Source organism: Notothenia coriiceps, unplaced genomic scaffold, assembly GCF_000735185.1.
Source record: "Notothenia coriiceps isolate Sejong01 unplaced genomic scaffold, NC01 NC01_scaffold00032523, whole genome shotgun sequence".
Classification (NCBI taxonomy): Eukaryota; Metazoa; Chordata; class Actinopteri; order Perciformes; family Nototheniidae; genus Notothenia; species Notothenia coriiceps.
In genome coordinates this window covers 460,228-482,432 of record NW_011365224.1, presented here as the reverse complement: position 1 = coordinate 482,432, position 22,205 = coordinate 460,228, and the positions used below count along the sequence as shown (strand labels likewise).

At 39.7% G+C, this 22,205-nt stretch overlaps 2 protein-coding genes across 2 annotated transcripts; one reads left to right on the top strand and one right to left on the bottom strand.

Annotated features, from left to right (window-relative positions):
- Window positions 1–1,658: 1,658 nt before the first annotated feature.
- LOC104960946 (glycogen [starch] synthase, liver-like) lies at window positions 1,659–9,705 on the top strand. Its single transcript, XM_010789137.1, has 5 exons — window positions 1,659–1,675; window positions 2,207–2,266; window positions 2,396–2,474; window positions 2,602–2,715; window positions 9,688–9,705. The coding sequence occupies exons 1-5, from the start codon at window positions 1,659–1,661 to the stop codon at window positions 9,703–9,705; spliced, it is 288 nt and encodes a 95-aa protein (XP_010787439.1).
- A 1,485-nt stretch (window positions 9,706–11,190) lies between these two features.
- On the bottom strand, window positions 11,191–21,403 carry LOC104960945 (serrate RNA effector molecule homolog). The gene is made up of 10 exons (XM_010789136.1): window positions 21,324–21,403; window positions 20,251–20,369; window positions 19,891–20,019; window positions 19,338–19,529; window positions 18,651–18,839; window positions 16,368–16,537; window positions 13,854–14,110; window positions 12,567–12,677; window positions 11,846–12,029; window positions 11,191–11,213 (listed from the first exon to the last, which is right to left on the bottom strand). The coding sequence occupies exons 2-10, from the start codon at window positions 20,367–20,369 to the stop codon at window positions 11,191–11,193; spliced, it is 1,374 nt and encodes a 457-aa protein (XP_010787438.1). The 5' UTR covers window positions 21,324–21,403.
- Between the last annotated feature and the right edge of the window lie 802 nt (window positions 21,404–22,205).

Sequence of the window (22,205 nt, the reverse complement as noted above, 5' to 3'; positions counted from 1 at the left end):
GAATATTCATATGACACAGCAAAAGGGCCAGTACTGTGTCAATATCTGGAACCAAGGTGTGATCTGGACTGAAACAGAGCTGATCAAGCTACATTTATTTTTTCTAAAAAGGGACCAGAACCCTTTGAACCTAAATTCCTCCATGACTGATCCTAAAGATAAGCGACAGACTGAACAAGGGGTTTGTTGTTTTAGACTGGATTCCAAGGATGCCACTAAATATTAACTGGAGCCATAGTAACATGTGACTCTCTGGTGTAGCTTTCCCTGCATGGATCTTTTAATCTTAAATATTATACTTTACCCCAAATGTGACTCTTTTTCTGGCCTTCAAATATAAATGTAATCCAGCTTTAAAACTTTATTTAATCCCGTGATATGTCACCAGGAGTCAGTCTTCTGCAGCAGCTCTACTTCACTCTCAGAAACTTCAAATATCCTGCAGATAAAAGTTGTCAGACAGCAAACATCTGAGCAAACTATCTGATGTAACACAATACACTGAAACTGAATATAAAGTGGATTTCAACCCCTGCAGATGAATAAATACCATGACTCCTGGGCTCGCTTGCTTAACAACAATAAGTGTTAGCCAAGGGAGGAACCCGCTTAAGTATCGCGGTTGACTGCAGGCAGTGCTCATAAATGTCAATGGGTTGAAACCACATTATTCCACTGAAGTGTGTACACAGATACATGAGACCTGGGACTCACCTCCCATAATGCAACAGGTTCCCTGCCACCTCGGGCCTCAGGGGAGAGTCCCTACCAGCCAGCTGAAGGGAGGACAAGATGACAGAGACGAGAAGGATGATTAGTGGAAGTGAAAATGAGTGGGATAGCTTTAAAGGGAACAATCACAGCTCATGTTCAGGCCAGTAGTCATGTCTGGATCATTAATATTAAGAGCTGTGTGTAGATCACATTACATTTTGATACCGTCCATCATCAGGGAGAAGCACACTATTGTTCTCTGTACTTTCTATAGATATTCATTTTGGCTGTGTACCAAATCATTCGCTACTAACTACTGACTATCTCAGGAGTCCTATGGTAAAGACTATATAGGGAACTCACTGGCAAAAAGAAAAAACACTCTCAAGACCATTGAAGTCGCACAATAAAAACGTGCCAGATACTGAGCACAACAATCATTTGTCCGATGAGTTGTGCAACACTGCTCTGCTCTAGGGCTGCTCAATTAATCGTATTTTAATCGCAATTACGATTATGGCTTGCAACGATTACGAAAACAACGTAATCGAAATAAAACGATTATTTTTTTTATTAATATTATTAATTTTTTGTATTGGTTTTTCAGTTGAGTTATATTTAAAGTTCAGGGTAATCAACAGTTAAAAACATACTGTTCACATTTTTTTTCTCAATAAATGGATGTTTTCAAAGTAAATGGATAATCGTTTTTTAATAATCGTGATATCAATTNCCTATTCATTTCTTTTTTTTCTTAACTTTTTTTAAATTGGTTTTTCATTGAATATACTTAAAGTGGACCTATCATGCTATATTTGGAATAATTATATTTGTAGGGCCATACCTATATATAAGGTATTTTATAAGTTTTATTTTCAAATAACCAACAGATTCATGCATTCTATCCATTCCATTTCATTTCGCTCAATTAACACTGGTCCTTCATGGCTCCGCGAATTCAGTGAGAACAGCACCATCTGGTGGCCGGAAATATGTACTAAAGCGTCTCCAGCGCTTCCGGACCGGCATGTCCGTGGCTGTCTCCTGCCTGATTGGTGGAGTTGGCCAATACAGTAGACCGTAGCGCCACGGTCCTTACCGTCGAAAATGTTCAAATCTGGATCAGTATGTATCAGATCTGTTGCAGTCCCTTTTTAAGAGATTTGGGTATGGAGGAAAATAGAGAGGGTTGTGTTTTCTGACACTTGGTGAGTTCCCTGAGACACCGGGGACACATAATCATGTATAAAAGACGTACAAAGGTGCATTTTGCATGATAGGTCCCCTTTAAAGTTCAGGGTAATCAACTGTTAAAAACATACTGTTCACATTTTTTTTCTCAATAAATTGATGTTTTCAAAGTAAATGGATAATCGTTTTTAATAATCGTGATATCAATTATTGACCCAAATAATCGAGATTATGATTTTTTGCCATAATCGGGCAGCCCTAACATACATTACTAAAAAAGGTTGCCATTTCCCTTTCCCAGGGATACAGCTCACACTGTGAAGGAGAAGTTTGGTAACAGGCTGTATGATGCTCTGCTAAAGTAAGTATGACACTGTAGGTGAACCCACAGTCCTATTGATTTTACAATGTGTACATCCACACTGGTCCTCCCTGATGAATGATGAGAATGTGTGTTCCATGTTTGTGTTTTATTGTTTGCTCTGTCCAGAGGGCAGATCCCTGACATGAACTCCATTCTGGATCGAGACGACTTCACAATTATGAAGAGAGCCATCTACGCCACTCAGGTAATGGACCCTATATATTCTTCTATTCAAAAATAAAATAAAATACTGGCATCTTTTTGACGAGTCTTGAAAAATAAAAATGACCAAAACACACCTGTCCACTCTTTTGAACAAAAACTCCATGCAGAGACACACCCTCCCTCCGGTAACCACTCACAACATGATTGACGACGCAACAGATCCCATTCTTTCGAACGTCAGACGCATCGGCCTGTTCAACTCCAGGAACGATCGCGTCAAGGTAGACAGTGGGCTTCCTCTTTGTCTTCTGGTGTCAGTCTGTGGGAATTTTCCAAATTGCCTGGTGATAATAAAGTACAATTCTGACATAATGTCGGTCGGAACAAGAAGGGCTTCATGTGAAAATAATTTCGTAAAAAGAATCTAAGAGGCTAAACGTTTGCAGCCATTCTAGCAGCTCTTAGAGTAAATAGGCCGTTGTTAATTCGCAAAATAAAACAAGATTGTCACTGTCAAGGTGTTGTTCGTGGAAAAGGGTTTGTTTTCGTGGAACCACCAATGTCTGTACAAAAATGTATGCATTACATCTTGTGAAAACTCACTCCTAGAGGCTTTAGAGTAGAAATCAGGGATTAACCAAACAAAATTGGAAACCCCACCGCGGGGTGCTACACTTCTATTTGCTGCGGTCGTTCATATTCCCAACTTTTTCGTCCCGGTTGTATTAACAGTTTTTTCACTACCAGGAGTTTTGGGAACACCTCTATTTTTTCTTTTTTTTTTACCACACAATTTAAAGTAATAATAACAATTTTTTTTTGGTTTCGTTTTAAGAGGTCTTATGATTACCCCAATTTTTTTTGTGAAGGGTCGACTAGCTTACCTACGTAATTTTTAAAGGGCCTTAAAGTACCCGAAAGAGTCATAAACGGTCATAATTTATTTAGTAATTTTCAAAAAGTTTTAAGGCAATTTACGTTTTTTTGATGTGAGGTAGAACGTGTAGTTAAAATGGTGGTTTTAATTTTTTTGTTTTTCGGAAAGTAAACGACTAACATGAACGGGAAGTAACCACAGTCTTTTTTCCACAAAACGCCCGGAACGACCAGGTCGTTCCCCCTCTCCTTCCCTCCGGTCAGTTTTCCCAAGTCCCTATGAACGACCGACCGCTGGGAAAGAAGGTCTATTAAAAATATTGGGAGGGACGAGGTGGCGAGGAAGGCTACCCGGACCGTTTTTGGTATTTCCCCAGTTCCGGTTTATACACCTTTGCCCCCGCCCACTCCTCTCACTTTACTTTACGTCGGGTAGTAGCTAAGGTCGGAGGAAGTAAACTCTTCGGGAAAACATTTTTATGGAGAAACGTAATTTTTTTGGGTTGGACAAGTTCTTGTTTTGTGCAAGTCGAGGTTGCACACATTAAAACTGTGCCTCCCTTTTTCCGACTGCAACAAAACGACTGTTCCCACAAAAACTTAACGTCTTGCCAGTAAATGTTTCCGAAAAAGAGTTACCTTCCTCGACTTTAGCTACCTACCCCGACGTGAAGTAAGGTGAGAGGAGTGGCGGGGGCCAAAGTTTTTTTGTTTTAACCCGGACTTGGAATTAACCCAACGTTTTTCCTCGTAGACAACTTTCCTCGTCGCCAAACCCTCGTTCCCTCCCATATTTTAATGAAACCCTCTCCCCAGGGTTTTTTCGGTCGTTTTTCATAAGGGACTTTGGAAAACCTGACGGAGGAGGAGAGAAAAAACCGACCTTTGGTTGTTCCCGACGTTTTTTTGTTTGGGGACTGTGGTTACTTCCGTTCAATGTTTTACGTACTTTCCCCGAAAACAAAAATTAAAACCACCATTTTTTTTTTACTACCAACGTTACCTTCACAAAATCAAACGTTTAAGAATGCCCTGTAAACTTTTTTTGAAATTTTAAACTAATAATTTATGACCGTTTATGACTCCTTTCGGGTTACTTTTTTAAGGCCCCCTAAAATACTAGTACGCTTGTCGACCCTTCAACAAAAAATTTTGTAAACATTAAGACTTTCTCTAAAACGAACCCAATGTGTTTTTTATTACTTAATAATTGTGGTAAAAAGAAAATTAGAAGGTTGTTCCCAACCTCCTGTAGTGAAACCTTGTATACAACCGGACGAGTTGGGAATTAAATGACGACCGCCAGCAAATAGAAGTGTCAGCACCCCGGCGTGGTTTTCCATTTTTTGGAGTTAGAGTAAAGGTAATAGTGCTCGAGGACTGAAAAAGGGACACAATAAAAATCATATAGACACACATTTAAATAGAACAGGGAAAATAACACTTAACATCAATTACAGCAGAAAAAATACACTAAACAAAGTCACTAAATATAATGTACAATGTTCGGGAAACCGGGCTGGTTCTATTTTTTAGCCGAAAATTTACAACTAATTATTAATTTTTTTGTGAACTAGAACTATAAGATAATGTTTTTGAAAACTGTCATTCCTAAGAAGTGAGTTAATTTAACCATTTTTTAAACTTTTTCGATTTTTAGTTATTTTATTGATTTTATTCACAATTAGATTTTTTGTCTTATTCCCCAAACCCCAGATATGTTTGTCCGATACCCGCTCGAATTTTTGAAAACTAATGTACTTTTTTTAGACAATTTTAGGAATTACGCTAAATGTTCAATGGGGTTTGAAAGAGCGTTGTTTGTCCTAAATCATACTGTGGGCATTGACTTAATTTAAACCACAGAAGTAGAAATATCAAATATAAAATTCCGGATGAGAATTAAGAGAGTAAATTTACCACATTTTTGATGTAAAAATAAAAAATACGTTCATCCCACTGCGGATTAAAATGTTTTTTTGTTTTTTTTTAATGGTTTTCCAAAAAACGAAAAAATTTAATTTTTTCAACATATTTTTCGAGAATTTTTGTGGGTGAAACACTTTTTTTTTTTTTTGATAATGACAAGTGAAAAATGTAAATCTAAAAAAGGAAAAAACTTTTCAAAAAATTTTTGGAGTAACAAAAGGTTTAGTGAAAATTTCATTTTTTTTTTTTTTTTTTCGTAAACCAGTAAAAATTTTAAATTAAAGGGAGAACAAAAATTTTAAAGAAACGTAACGTAAAACTAATGTAAAAACCTCACAATTAGGTTTTTTTTTTTTTTCATTTTGCCTTTTTTCGTTTTTAGTCGCTTTTAATGTTAATTTGATGACAAAAGATAAAACTATGGGAGGCTTAATCACCAAAACGACTTAACGTAAAAAAGAAAAAAGGTGTAAAAACATTTGTCATTTAATTGTAAAAAAAAATTTCCTATTTTTGGAGGCTTTTGGTGACCGCCATAAAAATTTTTTGTTTTTTTTTCGTAAAATTTTTACCTAGTCCGAAATTCTTACACAAAAGAAAGTAAAATTTCCCGAGAAAAAAGGGTTTGCCTTTTTCTTTTTTTTTTTTTTTTTTTTTTTTTTTTTGAACCTTTTCGGCGGTTCCGAAAATAAAAACGACCAATGGAAAATTTTTCCCGTTTGAGTCCATTACAAATTAAGGTTGGAAATTTGAAACTTAAGGAAGACCCAGGCATTTACCTCTGGGTTTTTTTTTTCAACAAAGTTCACAAATCCCTTTTTTTCCTTTAAATGCTCCTTTTAAAAAATATTAAAGTTTTTGGTTTTTTTTAAGTTTATTCCCTTTTAAAAAGATTAAAAAAAACTTTGTTTTTTTTTTTTTTTCCGTTAAAAAAACAAATTTTTAAGACAAAATAAATTTTTTTATTAGAACGGTCATAAAAGAGATTTGAACATAGGTAATTTTTTTTTTTTTTGTTGAACTTTTTGTTTTTTTTTTTTTTTTTTCTTGTTTTCTTGTCCGTTCAAAAAAGTCAGATAACCCTTCTAAACACTTACCTTTTATTTCTTTTTTCTTCGCTTAGTAAACACTTTTTTTTTTGTTACAGGTTATATTACTTCAGAAGAGCGTTTTGTCATACAAATTAAGGTAGAAGACTTTAGAACACGAATAGCTTATAGACACAAATAAATATAACTGATTAACAGAAGAACGCAGAGATGCGAACCATTCGAACGCATGGACAAAGATGCAATGTAAGGGCTCGCAACCTATGGACAACATTGTTGCATAAATAACATAATGGTCTCCTTCTCTAAAGTAGAGTCGTCCTAGCATTCTTCGGCTCTACAGAATACTGACTGTATGTGAATCCGGATCGCTTGCTTACAAAAATTCGTTTAAACATCTAAAAAAACCTTGTACGACAAAGGAAATAAAATACCCTTTTAATATTCCTTGCCAAGAAGGGGTCTCTCGAAGGTTTTTGCCAGAATTCTCTAACCTTACAGGGGAAAACCGGGTAATTCGTCCATCTATTAGACGAACAAACCACAAAAAAGAGGGGGCAGTCTCTGGGCGTCAGTCTTGTGTCTTCTTGAGACTACGCACCTGGTCGGCCCGGCGCCAGGACCGCAGTTGAAGGACGTCGTCTGGTCTCTCCCTACACTCTCAGATTTAGACAAGTGAGGTTGTGGTGTCGTCCGTGACCTAGGTAAAAAGAACGTCCAGCGTGTACTTCCCGTATTCCAACCAATGTCTGTTTCCGTTCTTACTAATTATTTCAGTAGTATGTACATTTATGAAACTAGATTGACTCGTTAATCGGGAAAACTACTAATTTTGAGATATAGGCTGTCAGATATATTGAACCTTCGGGAACAACCGAATCATCACGTATGAGTAAAAAAGAAAAACCCCTCTTTTCCGTTGTAACTAAAGACAAGAAGAATTGTAATGGTCAACTTTTCGAAAGATCTATGTCAAAATGTCACAATGATGGAGGTGTGTACGTTGAGTAAAGTTCGCTAAAAGGTTTGAAAAGTTCCCAAAATAAACCAAATTTCTATGTGTAGCTTGTTCGTACCTAACAGATTTACTTCAGGTGTTCGCTGACCAACTTTCCAAAAATCTATTTCTAAGATATAAGCTAACGGAAGAAGATTAAATTGTGGGTTTTTTTTTTTTTTTTTTTGTTCATTATTACTAACGTATAATAACAGTAAGGTGTTAAATTACGAATTAAAAGAGAAAATAAGATGGGTCGAATTCCTCTTAGGTTTATTAACTCCACAAAGGTCCTCACGGCCCACACGCTTCCTCTCTTATGAAACCTAGCAAAAGTATGTAAGTAAAGAAGATCAGGACCACATTTTAAGGTCAACAGAAACTATAGATATTTAATACGACCCTGTGTACGAAACACTTTACACTACCAAAATTATTTTCCTCAAACGTTAGGTATCGTGATTAAACCAGACTATAACAAGTTTCACAAACATTTGAAGGCTACGTATCTTATAAGTTGCCATACAAAGTTCTGGTAATACTGTGGGTTTTTAAACAAATTTTTGTTGTTAACAACACGTTACGCGCGAGAGACTTTTATTTTCACCTGTAAAATTACCTCCCTTCTATTCAATCTTTTTTGTTTGCCAATGTAAATACTTAGTATGGAAACGGCCGGATAAATGCCTATGTTATTTACAATACCGATGACTTATGTCCAATATTAACTTTTTTGGGGCTTTTCGTTCTGTTAGATTTAGTCGGTTTGAAGTGGACGACCTGAAACAACTAATTGGTCGTAGATATCGTTACGACAGATGTCATGAGTTTAATAATGAAAAAGTGAATATACAACGCGATTTTCTCCTGAATTTGTTTTAGTTGTGTCGGTGAGTCCCCCAACATTGAACATTTTACGCCACTAAATAAACAACATAATTAAAGGACTAGTTTCCATCTGTTGGGGCCGTAAAAACAACCAAAGAAATTGAGCTGACTGTATTTTGTGTCATGTAACTTTGTTGAACTACCGGTTCTGGCACGAAACCGCCTTGTGGGTTAAATTTGAGTCGAAAGTTCTGTCAATCGAAGATGCCAATACACTACTGGACTAAGTCCAAAGACAACAAGGAATAGATCGCTTATACGTTCGTAGGTTAAAAGTGTTGTGAAAGTCGGAAAGTTATAAAACGAGGAGATTAGATGTAAAATACTGAATACCAGATAAAATTTCGTGACAGTTTGTATACCCACTAATCACATTTGGACAAGATAACTTAGAAGTCGAAGATATCAGTTAGAGTCCATAGGAACTGAGGTTCAAGAAATGAACGGGAGGGACGTGCGGGGGTCGTGTTCCCTCCGGACATACAAGTCATAGCTAGGGAGAGGGGCAGAAAGTAGAAGCATAGTATCGCGGAGTATTAGGTAGTAGCAGCAGAGGAGGTGTAGCGATACCACCCACGTCCGCCGCCTCCGTCTCCCTTCTCCGCCGCATGGCTCAATCCCGCTCCCATCTGCCTTTGCAAGACAGACATACTGTGTTTCCATATTTGAAGTGTAAAAGAGACGAGTGGCATTACTAACAGACATCCATTTTTTCGACGGTTACACAAAAGCTCTCATTTAAAGTAAAAGTAACTTAGCGCCGAAAGGAAAGAAAGAAGGAAGGGGAAAAGGTCGTAGACAGCAAAAGAGAGAGGCAAATGAACAGAAAATAAACGCGATGTTAGGAAGGATAGAAATAGGTGAGAAGGCACCAGACTAATTCCCGAGGGTTGAGTATGGGAGGACGGAAACTAAAGGCAGGGAAGGGTAAAAGAATTAAAGAAAGTCCAGAACAGGAAGCTTTATAGATAGTTCCTGAACTTATAAAACGTAGTTTATAGCCACCGAGGTCTAATGCAGCTAGTGTGAAGTGCTACTAAGACAGCTAAGTAGGTGTTACAATCCGACGAGTTATTTAGTTTTTATCAAAGGTTTACAACCACACGAACCCCGTCATGTCACGCTCTGACTAAGAGTAACGAATAGTTCGACCTTATTCTATTCTCGCGGTCTATTTGTTAAACTTATAACAATACACTTATTTAGTTGAACCATCGAGACCGGAAACTTCCTGCCGGTTATTGGCATTGTTTTGGCTACTTTTACTTAAAAGTTGGGGAGGGTTTAATCCCACTACCTACTGTTGGGTAAACACGTAGGGAAACACTGTAACTAAACATAGAATAACTTTTGTATTAATAATAGAATGGTGAAGTATAATAAAAAGTTTTACTACACGTTACAGACAACATTGTACGCACAGTGTTTGTTTTCCGTATTAGAAATTAACCTAGTTATTTCATATATATAGAGTCACAAATTGTTCTAATAAATCTACCTCGCACTTTACTTAGGTAAAGAGTCGCAAGTGAGTAAGAGGTATTAAAAAGAATATGTGTTGAAAGGGAATGGAAGTTTTCCCCGGTACCAATCAGTAGAATTGAACAGCGCTCTTTCGGGCAAAATCGACGTCTAACGGCAACCGCACATGCAATCATCTGACCGTTTTGTGTTCGAGCTCGCTCTAGAATGTAGTTTGTTGCAAATGTGCAACTAGGTTTGTAGAACGCAAAAAGAAACCAAAAACAAAAAAATGTAATAAAAAACAACATGATGTGTGATTTCGCATTGGCGTGTGAATGTAGGGTCAACCTTCTGTATTACCCACAAGGCAAGGTTGTCGGAGTTAAAGTTGATGGATTAGACGACGAAAATTTATTTAATGAAAAAAAGAAAAATTCCGTCATGTTATGCACTAAGTTTCCTGACGACAGTTGTAGATAATCACGGCTGACGTCCCCCTTTGACTGGAGCAGGGTCGCGATAGAAGGCTCAGGTCGTCCAGTCTCTGGAGAACAATAGCGCAAGGAGACCTACTACGCGACCGCGTCTCTGACGACACGTCTTGACTTGACTTGACCTCCAGTCGACCATGTGCTGAGGAGTGACTCGCCTTTGCAGTCCAGGTGCACTACATTTTGTGGATGTCTCATAGTCTTCCTCCTCTTATCTGGCTCACAGTAGATTTAGGGATTTACTTTGTCGAAGAACTCTAAACACTAATTAGCTTCAATTATATATGTTGCACACACACACACACACACACACACGGGACACACACACACACACACACCACACACACACACACACACACGACACCACACACATAACAGGTGTGGCATCCGTCGTCCAGCTGTGTTACGAGGAGGTACTTCGTCGGCTTGGACTGTCCAAACCCACCGTTGTGACCCTTACGGGTATTGTCAGTAGTGGACCCCTTTATGTCGTGTCGAGTAGTTTTCCGATACATATAAACACTCAATACTTAACCATAGTCTCAATCTTTTGTCGGTTAGTTTTTCGGTAGTTGCGGAAGGCACTAAGCGAACGGACTTCCTCGGCCTAACGTCTTAATATTGTGCTAACAGAAATGCCACATTCAGGTCGAATTGTTACCAGAGTCTAGGATGGCCAGGTGTCTTAAGTGTTCTGAATTAGAAGTAACGGAGTACATCTTAAACATTGACGTCACCGGAAAGACTTAAGGATCATTGTACTTTGCAGACACGACACCCTTAGACATACATACACGTGTAACTTTACTATCAACGGTCCACCACATTGGGTACCCAATATAGATCAATCCACCCCCTTATGAGGTTCCAACGTAGGTGCTTGTTTCAGGAGCATCAGCGTAGCCGCGTCTCTGACACCTGTCCTTGAGTCCCACCTTCTATTAGATCTTCAGTACCACATCTTTGTACTCTTCATGTGTATAGACAGTGACTGGTCCTATAATAAAATAAGCTACTAAACAATGAAGGTCGTGTAACAACCTNCCGAGGTGTGGTTAAACTTTACCCGTCTCGATGCTCGTTACCTAAAGTGCAATAAGAGTTTAGCATGTAAGGGCGGTAACACGAGCAATTTGTCTAAACATTTAGCAAAAGTGCTCCACATCCAGACGGAGGAATGCACCGGGTTCGACTGTCTTTCTAGTAGCTCTGTAGCCCCATCCACGAGTAACGTTTCCACGTCAGGTGTTATGTATGCTAGCAGCAACACACGGAGTTAACTCAATGATACAAACATGGAGTTATTTATTTTTAAAGTTTCAGCTATTCTGTTTACAATTCTGTCATCAGATTATTTAATATGATTTGTTAAAACATTGCCGTTTCTTTTGATGTAAAATATTATGAATTATAATTATTATTATAAAATAAAAAGCAATGTTAGTTTTGTTCACAATTTTTTTTAGTTAATTTACCTTATTTTCTTCTCCAAAAGAACCGATAAAAGTACCGTTAAAAAACGATATCGATAAAAGTAGTAGTACCGTTAAAACCTTAACGATACCCATCCCTACTCTTAAGGATACTGACGAGAGCCGGAGAAAACAGGCGAAGCTAATCCTTATACGGTAAGGCATCCAAGGCCATATAACATTATGGCAAGGACAGAAGTGGAGAATGAATAGACAGACTAGTTAGATAATTCTCTATCACTCACCTTCACCCTCCTCTTCCTCCTCTTCATCCTTGTCCTCCGCCTCCTCCTCCTCCTCCTCCTCCTCCTTCTTCTTCACAGGTTTATCAGAGCAGATGGAGTTAGAGTCTGAATCGGAGTCAGAGTCGCTGTCCGAGGCGGTGCCTTCGTCGTCGCTGTCTCCGCTGCGCTTCCTCTTTCTTCTTGGCTGATGAATGGAAATGACAGCAGTCAAGTTTCATTTGGTTCACTTCCGTCTCGTTATTAAATTCAGTTGTGGAAGTGTAACGGAGGTGATCTCTGGGGCCATAGATCTCGGCCTCCGTCACGGATTGTGTAGCTTTGTTGGTGGCGAAATGTATGTAGTGTGTGCATCTGTCGGTGTTTTAGTTTGTCTGTCTCTGTTTGCTGGTTTGTTTTGAAAAGTGTTTCCCTTTCCCCGTGTTACTGCTGCTGATTGTGTGCACCGGGTGCCCTGTGTTGTCTCCTCCCCCCCCACCTGTGTCTAATTGCTGATTAGTGTGTGTATTTAGGCTGTTTCCCTGTCTGTTAGAGGCAGGTAGTGTGTGTGAGACCCTGGTGGCTGCAGACTGTGCTCAGGGAAACAACAGCAGGATTGAGGCTGTGTGTCATTGTGTTGATCATTACATAAATGCCCACACCGGGTTATATTTGAACTCTCTGCCTCTGCCTCCTTGCTTGGTCGGGCCGCTCAATTGTCAGCTTCACAGGAAGCAACACTCACTTTCTTGGGTTCAGGTGTTTCCTCTTTGGCTGCTTCTTTCTCTGCCTCCTCTTTCACTTCCACCCCTTCGGCTGCAGCTGCTCGCTCTGTGCTGGCGGAGCCGTTCTCCTCCTGTAGCGCACAAAGTCATCAACACAGCACCACTTAACCTCTAGGGCTGGATACCAAAACCCAAGACTCTGGGCTGCAATATTAAAGATCGTGGTATCAATAAGCTCAAAGGTTATCGGTCTTGCTACTGGAGAATTGGAGAGAATAGATTTCGTATTTATTATAGCTGCATAAACGTTATCTTGCTCCTTTTTCTCTCATTTAATCAGTTTCTAATTTGCAATAGGGTTACAACTAGGGATGCTCCGATCGATCGGCCGATACTCACTCTCTGCCGATCATCGATCGGCCGATACTCACTCTCTGCCGATCTATCGGCCGATACTCACTCTCTGCCGATCGATCGGTGCTCTCTATGAAGGCCGATCAGGAGAGCCGATCACATGACGTAAAATACATGACACTTTTCTCCGTGCGCGGCAAAACAAGCTCGCCAAGATGGCTTCACCGGTCTGGCAGTATTTTAAGGTGTCCGAAAAAGACAGTAAAATAGCGGTATGCAACGAGTGTTACCGCAGAAATCCTGCAGCTCCGCCCGCTGTGACGGACCGGTGAGCGAAACACAGACTAAGAGTTAGACCTAACACACTTAGCTATTTGATCTACCTCTGGAACAAGCTAAAGTAGGTATAAATATGTTTATTCTTCACTGTCGGGTCACTCATTACTGGATCAGTGAGCTGGATGAGATACTGACCGGCTGTCAGGAGAGGGGGAGAGAGGGAGAGAGGGAGAGAGAGCGCTTTCTCCCGTGATATTATCAAAAGTTAATGTAAACTTGAATAATGTACTTAATTTGAATGTAATAATTGTGTTGGTTGATGTTTGTGGAAGCGCCAGTGAATGGGCTCCATTAACTGAGTTTTAAACATCACTTTAAATGGAAGATCCCCATAGGCCCCGCCCACTCGATCGGAATCGGCCGATACTGATTCCGGCGATCGGCCACAAAATTGGCGATCGGAGCATCCCTGTACAACATTTGTTTATCCGAAAGTGACATGTGTCATTTTTGCTAAATTGATTTATCAACTTTTAATACTTTTTAAGACCCCGCGGATACCCTGTAAGATTACCGTTAAGGTACCAGAATGATAAGCTCCATCACGTAGAGAAGCAGTACCATCCCGAGGAAACTCTACTGTGTGGTGAAGACTGTCAAAGAATACTAATTACCTTCTCATTTTTGTCTTTCTCCACGGAGAGTTTACGGTCACCGTCCGATGTTTTGAGGTCTTCTTTCTTGGGAGGTTCGCCTCCACCTGAGACAGAGGCAGACTTCTCCCTTTCCTTCTCCCTCTCCCTCTCCTTCTCCCTTTCCTTCTCCCTTTCCCTCTCCTTCTCCCTCTCCCTCTCCCTCTCCTCCTCCTCTTCAGCCGGAAGGTCCAGGATACGCAGGTCATGATCCGTGCCTCCCTCCATCTTTATCACAGCTGGGGGCAAGAAAGAGGGTTTAGAGGGTCACTTAAAACATGTATTCCCCATCAATCACTAGTTACCTGTAAAAGATTAAATGAGTAACATAATCTGAGTCACACAATATAAAAAGTTAATGTAACCGGATAACTTTGTTACTTTTGGATTACCTCAAATGCAATGCAAACAAATAAGAAAAACTGATATATTAATAAGTTGTTTTTACTCAAGTGTATTCTGTAAGACAACAGAACATAGTCACCTTAGAAAAAAAGATATTTAGAAACATAAATGTGTCCTCTTCTCAGAGATTTTATTGATAGGAAGACCTGCCTTTCGTTAATCCTATTCAGGCATTAGCCTACACACCAGGGGTCGGCAAGTAAGTTTGGCCAAAACATTTCTGAGCCACTAGATGGCGGGCCAGCTAGTGAATTGTCAACCGGGGGGGGTGGGTGCTGGTGAACTGTCAACAGGGGGGGAACCTCGCTGCGGTGCCGGACGTCAGCGAACCGAGCCGGCCCATGACGACCGGCCGTTCTGTGATTCTCCAGATTCTCCAGATGGCCGCTCCTGCTCACAAACTTATTAAGATCCGCGTTTGGAATCAATGCTGACAGTCTCTTCTCGGTCATGGTAGACCAAATGCTTCTCGTTTTGCACCGTCCCGTTCAAACGACAATCACACATTTCCATTAGAAAGAGGGGTTACAAGGCTCGCGTCTTGTGCTGCATTCACTTGCACTCGGACATTAGGGATTTTCTCTCAGAAATGTCCGGGAAAAAAAAAAGTTTCTTTCAAAACAAAGCTAGTTTTCCGGGCCAAATATTATTGCTGGCGGGCTAACAATGGCCCATGGGCCGCCTGTTGCCGACCCATGCTATACACCAGGGGTAGGCAAGTAAGTTTGGCCGTGGGCCAATTTTTTTCTGAGCCACAAGATGGCGGGCCAGAACATAATCAAAGCCTAATTCAAGGAATTTATTTTGGTAAGAGGGCGCAGTGCCCCTGTTCCCCAGTTCAGAAAAAAACTCTGATATCGCTGATAACCCTCCCCATCAACACTCCGATGCGCAGTCAGATCCGCTGATTGGTTCACTGATGATATAGGCTGATTAAAGTGACGTCCATATCACCAGATATCCAAAAGATAGCGACCGATGGGAGATGTCAGTTTTCACATTAAGTGAGTACCAAGCCTGTCGTAATTGTATTTAATCGCCTAATTATATTTTTGATATTTTTGAATGAATGGCTCATTGTAATTATTATCCCTAATGTAGCGTGTTTGCTCTGTCGTTTCAGGAGCATATGCACCACCACTCCTCGCCCTTCATGATCAAGCGGCTTCTCCAATTTTGTTGTCAATGTTTTGCCTGAACTTTGTTACTGTTCACATATAAGTAAACATTACGTTTCAATGATTTATTGAGCTGGTGTTATTTTTTTCAAACCACACACCGAATGTTGGCTATTTCAGCACCACGCGCTATCCACCTATTGATCCACTATCAGCGTCAGTGCACCCCGCAGCCTGATTGTGCCTGTGCTGTGTGTCATTCACTCTCAACATGGATAAAGTACAATAAGCATTCTTCAGGTGTAGGTAGATTCTCTATTCGGACATTATAGCCTATATGTGCGACTCTCGGTCCGATGTTGTAAAAAAAAAAAATAATAATCTTAAAATATTTTTTTATTTTTTATTCTCAAAATTACGGGCCTAATATTATTTCTGGCGGGCCAACAATGGCCCGGCCACCTGTTGCCGACCCATGCTATACACCAACCATGAAACACATGAGTGCATACTACAGTTTAAAAAAGCAGAAATGAAATCTGAGCTGACAGGAAATGCTCCGTTTTAGTTCAGTACACACAGTTAAGTTCTCACACACTCTTTTATGAACATATAGGTTCACCTACTGAATTATAAACAGAACAAATGAAGCAAAGAAAGTGAAAACCATAAAGCAGATTCAGGCAGTAGGCGTATAGATTCACACTTAAAGTATTAGCCCACAGAACAGTACAGCTAACAAAGGACAAATAACATATTGATCCTTTTACAACACTATATGCTTATTTTTTTATATTTTGTGTGACCTTGTAATTCTGCTAGAAATGTAACAGCAATCTGATGTCTTTTATTATTGCAACTGTAAGGGAATAGTTACTTTTTCTGTATCATGATTATATAATCGTTTTTTTCCCAAGCCTGCTTACAACTAATGGCAGAGGCAGTTGGTGCGACACAGTAACTACAGTCTTACCTGCATCCAGAACCTTGATGATGGTGGGGGTCTGTTCGATGTCCAGGGAGACGTTATCAAACCAGCTGTTCTCCATCAGGAACATGAAGACGTTCACTCGGTTGTGCAGCGCGCTCTGGGCCTCGGCCTTTAGTAGACTGGCTTCATCCGGATGATACTTGGACCTGAACCTGTGTCCAGAGTCGGGGTCCACAAAAAAGTTGGGAGGGAATGATGGGGATTGGGATGAACATGGAAAAAGTTAGAAAACAGATGCATAATATGGATCTTTTTTGCAACTTTAGTGCACATTTAAAAACAAAAATGTGAAATCCAGATGGTTTGTTGTAAATCTAAACAGACCATCATATTTAAGATTTCTACAGCCTAGCCCTGTCACTCAGAGTATACATGACTTTATGATTACAAAAGCTAAACATTATTTGAAAGCTTGAGATAAACTCACCAAAACTAAGGAAAAAACACAACAGAGACGTTATGAAAATGAAGCATTGACATTCAGAATTTCACATTAAAAATGTTGATCATTGAGTGGACTACAGTTACCTTTTTTTCTGCCAGTTTATTTACAAATAAATACAGAGAGGGGGGGTCTCTTCTGTGAAAATGTGCTCCACTTCACCCCAATGGTGCGTCTGTATACACACAAATTCGGTTTTGGGTTTTGATCCGAACATAAAAAGCGTAGAAAAAGCATAAAGGAAAAAAAAAAAATCTTGGTGCACGAAAGAGACTATTTTCTGTCTATCTGAGATCCCTGGTACTGTGTCTGAGAGCGACTGCATTGTGCGCAGTGCGGACCCTTGCTGTCTAACAACCGATGCGTGCTGATGAGCTCCACTTTTTCTCATCTTCAAAAAACGTCGTCAACTTTGTAGTGGGAGGGGAAGAAAAAGTGGTTATGGCAAAACAGAACAATTGTGCATTATACCCGTGAAACAAGTGTCATAGGCATTAACAGACATTATACAACTGTACATCTTGCAAAAGGGAAATCAACCCAAATAATGAATATGGACTAACGAAATACATTTAACTAATCTGTCTGTCAGCTCTGTGATTGTGTATATTCAGTGTTTCCGCCAGGGGGGCGTCTTGCCGTTATTTGACGCTCTTATTCAGCTCGGAACGCCCCGAACTCGAGCCGAGGGCGCCCAAAAACAAATTGAGAGAAGATCGAGACTTTTTATCGCTTGAAATGATGAAACGGAAAAAGGACAAGGACATCCCTCTGTTGGAGGGGCAAAGGAGTCTGGTGGGATTATTTTCGCTGCCAGCAAAGTGTGTTCCTGTGACGAAAAACAAAACAAAGCCGCATCTTCCAAGGACCACGCCAGGAGGGGTGTCCCTGTCGGCAGGGAGACGTTAAGAGATACTATGGAGAACCGCAGTGACGCGTCCTAAAAAAAGTAAACTTCTTCTGGTTCCTTCGACAAAACCAATGCAGTCTCTCCATAGGATTTTGGAAAATAGCTTGAAATAAGGTCCGTCTCTTAAATGTGTGAAAACCACAGACCTTATTTCAAGCTATTTTCCAAAATCCTATGGAGAGACTGCATTGGTTTTGTCGAAGGAACCAGAAGAAGTTTACTTCCGGGTTTTAGGACGCGTCACTGCGGTTCTCTATAAGGGACGGCTCAATTCAAAATTGGGTGGACGCCCTCTCAGCCCTGGTCTGGCGGAAACACTGTGTATAGTAATTTTGAAAAGGATTTATAGATAAACTGCACACCATGTTAATTAACACATGTTTTATCAATACCTAAGGATTCATCCGTGCAACTTCACATTTCTATTCAAAGTAAGTTAGAATATGTGTTAGGGCTGCTCAATTAATCGTATTTTAATCGCAATTACGATTATGGCTTGCAACGATTACGAAAACAACGTAATCGAAATAAAACGATACTTTTTTTATTATTATTACTTCTTCTTTTCAGTTGAATTATACTTAAAGTTCAGGGTAATCAACTGTTAAACACATACTGTTCAAATTTTTTTCTCCAATAAATGGATGTTTTCAAAGATTTAATAAACGCAATTACAATTATTGACCCAAATGATTGAGATTATGATTTTTGCCATAATCGAGCAGCCCTAATATGTGCTATAAAAGGATTCATTTGGGTTGATTTTCTTCTTTAATAAACGTCAAGGGAGACAGAGTCAATAAAAATAACTATACAGAGCCTGGTCCTAGTACAAGGGTGAACTGTCCTTGGTTTTACTCGTAGGTTTTACGACATTAGTTTTCATTATAAGTAAAGGCAACTGATTTCGTACCACTCTTCATCTTTATGAGCCAAAAAGAAGTCCTGCATCTGCTGCCGGCGGAAGTCGATCTTGTAGTCGTTGTAACGTTTGACCGCCTCCGTCTCCTCCACAGAATCATCCAGAGACAACAGGAACTCCTTAAAGGTCTTCATTATGGGAGGGGGGGGACCCAGATCCATGTCATGGAGGTTACCCAGTCTGAAGGAAGAGAGTTGGAGGAGTTTTGAGAAAGCTGGAAGGTACATTTGGGATTATAACCTTTGCAGACCTTTCACATGCACAAAAACATGTTTAACACACTACAGGAAAGAAGAAACAAGGTATATTTAAGACATTTAAAGTAACATTTATATTAGGGCTGCTCAATTAATCGTATTTTAATCGCAATTACGATTTTGTCTTGCAACGATTATGAAAACAACATAATCTAAATAAAACTTTTTTTTTTTTTTTTTTTTTAAAGCTCAGGTTAATCAATTGTTAAAAACATACTGTTCACATTTTTTTTCTCAACAAATAGATGTTTTCAAAGTAAATGGATAATCGTTTTTAATAATCGTGATATCAATTATTGACCCAAATAATATAATAATATTTGTGATTGTGGGAAACGGTATTTCGATCTCTCTGTCTGTACACAGAAACTGAAAGATTGACAATAAAGTTCACTTTGACTCGAACATTTAACTTTCTCACCTCGCCTGGATAGGGATGCCGTGATGAGGCTGCATGAGGTGTAGGTCCGGGTGGCCCCAATGCTGCGGTGGGCCATAGCTTGGACCCCCGCCGCCTCCTCCTCCTCCGCCGCCTCCGCCGCCTCCTCCTCCACCCCCACCCCCATAGCCCAGGTCGTACCCCCCGCGGTAAGGATCTCCACCATGGTCATCCCTGCCATGGACAGATGAAAGAGCATAAGTGTGATGGAAACTTCTGAAGAAATGGAGACTCAGAGCTTCAGCCGGATAATTCACAAGACATGTGCTGAGCCACGAGGTGACACAGCGGTTGCCAAACCAATTCTGAAGATGTCTACCCCCAGACCCGTGTAGCTGGTTCTGAGAGAATAATCAACAAAGTGCATAACAAGATAACGCACCATAACACCTCTATCAGCCAACAGGCAGGAATAGGGCAAACTGATCAACTGGGTCAAAGTTATGGGCCTAGGAAAATATTTCCCCAACAGTTTATAAGCACCAGCAGCTTGTAGTTGCAAAAGGTGTGTGTTTGTGACGGCAGATAATCTCACCAGTCTCTCCTCATGCGTTTCTGCTGAGGACTCATGTCGTGTCTGGGCGGCGTGAATCTCTCTCTCCGACCTCGGTCATAATCCCGGTATTCTCCACGGCTTCGTCGTTCCCTGCCCCGGTCCCACTCTCTGGAATATTGATTTCAGGAGACATTATTATTAAAGAAACATTCAAATTAAACAAATGTTATCACTAATTGGATGCACGTTGTTGGCCTGCCAGAGACTTTATTTGCACGTTGTTTGCATGCACAGTGTGTTTTGTGTTATGCTGCTGTGCCACAGGTATGTTTAAAATGTGGTCATCCCAATAAAGCCCCTTTGTATTATATTGACTTTAGCTTTTATACATATTCTTACCGGTCGTTCCAGTCATCCCTGCGCCTGTCGTCTCTCTCTCTCGAACGGTCGTAGTCACTTCTCTCCCGTCTGAATTTGTCCCTTCTCCTGCGATCGTACTCATCATCACTGTCTCCCATCTCCAGGAAAATAGAAAAGGGCACATGTTAGGATAACAGTTAACCTCGATGTGCGTTAAGTAGCAGAAAACAAAAGATAGTTAAATTACGAACTAAACTTTTCATGACTGTATTTTACTAGGAACCTGTTTGTAACCAAGGTTGGCAGTCTAAAAAACGAAAACATTACTCAGCCAGTATTATGGGATTCAAATGTGATTTTTTTCATTCACAATTATCATTTGTCTTGGATCTTATAATTCATACGCGTGTGAATAAAGAAAAGACAAAAACCAAAAGCCTGGTGAATCACAGCCACTTTAAAATTGATATCCCCATAAAAGGTCTGTCAACTCTGTCCACACTTCTGAAATCCAATTAATTTCAGATTTAAAATGTTCAGAACAAATATTGAGGTCTAAGAGCAAATCAGAGCTGTACTTATTTTTAACTTATTGTACTGTACATTAACTAAGTGTATTAAGTGAAGTAGATATAAACTCTACGTGCAGCAAACCCGTTTCATGCCCTGTATTTGAACTATGCTAAATTGTATTATCCCCTATCAATTAATAAACTAACATGTGGGGGAAAGTATGGAAAATACGATGAGAACACAAGGACACTGAGACGGCCTTCAAAGACAGGCAGCTATAGCGCACACTTGTGTAAAAGTGTTTCAACAACAATGCTACTGATAACGTAGACCTTGGATATCCATATTATCAAAGAACTAGAAATAAGAAGTTGTAACACGTGTGGGAATAAAGGCTCCAAGTGAAACAAAGAGGAGAGTTGTTGATGTAGCATGTTAGCTAACGTTAGCTAGCATGCTACATTAGCTAGTTAGAAAGTCATCGTTTTCCTCCATTATCCGCAGTACGCCTTTCATTTATCCGATGTATTAACTAGAGAACTGTTGCTGTTTTGTTGGTTTAACCACTATTGAGACACTATTAGCTAGCACATTAATACCTTAGAAATGAGTTGAACGTATGATGGTCTGGTTCTTCTTCTGCTCCACAACTTCAGCTTACTTCTTCTTCAGTTGGCGGTGAAAGGAAAGCAATAAAATGGCGCATCACCGCCGCCAACTGGAGAGAAACATGCTTTTTCATTGATATCCTTTTCCTCTTTTGATTTCCCATCTTTAAAGTCCGGTCACAAGCTCGTTATCTAACCTTTAGACCTCAATTGCCCCGAGTTTATATCAGGTTTATATCCTATGTAAATACTATGTTTATTGAGTGTATTAAAGCCTCTTTGTATTGTATTGTATTGTATTGTATTGTAATGTAGCCTACATTTAAACCATAAACCCAATGAGGTTTCCATGGAAGCACCATTTCTTAAAATACAAACAGTGCAGATCTGCCGTTTGTTCCTCGGGACAGGCAGAGGTGGGAGAAGAACTCAGATCATGTACTTGAGTAAAAGTAGAAGTACCAGAGTGTAGGAATACTCTGTTACAAGTTTAAAAAAAACTTGCATTCAAAATGTTACTCAAGTAAAGGTACAAAAGTATTAGCATCAGAATATATAGTAGGCCTACCAAAAGTAAAAGGACTCATTGTGCAGTTTGGTCCATTTCAGAATAATATATATGATGTGTTTTATAATGATTGATCATTAAAGTGTTATCCAAGCTGGTAAAGGTGCAGCTAGTTTTGATGACTTTGTGCAGGGTGCAGGGTAGCTTGTAAATTTACTCCAGGTGGAACTAAAGTCTGATTTAAGAGTTGATTATATTTCACATCATTAATCAAAATCTCTAAAGTAACTCAAGGTATGAATATAGTGGAGTAAAAGTACACAAGTTACCTCTGAATGGTAGTGAAGTACAACGTAGCATACAAT

Coding starts and splice junctions, on each gene's coding strand:
- LOC104960946 (XM_010789137.1), top strand. Junction 2,267..2,395: donor CTGTATGATGCTCTGCTAAA/GTAAGTATGACA, acceptor TGCTCTGTCCAG/AGGGCAGATCCCTGACATGA. Junction 2,475..2,601: donor GAGCCATCTACGCCACTCAG/GTAATGGACCCT, acceptor AACTCCATGCAG/AGACACACCCTCCCTCCGGT.
- LOC104960945 (XM_010789136.1), bottom strand. CDS start 20,369: ATGGGAGACAGTGATGATGAGTACGATCGCAGGAGAAGGGACAAATTC. Junction 18,840..19,337: donor GGCATCCCTATCCAGGCGAG/GTGAGAAAGTTA, acceptor CTCTTCCTTCAG/ACTGGGTAACCTCCATGACA. Junction 11,214..11,845: donor GGAGGAAGAGGAGGGTGAAG/GTGAGTGATAGA, acceptor ATTGCACTTTAG/GTAACGAGCATCGAGACGGG.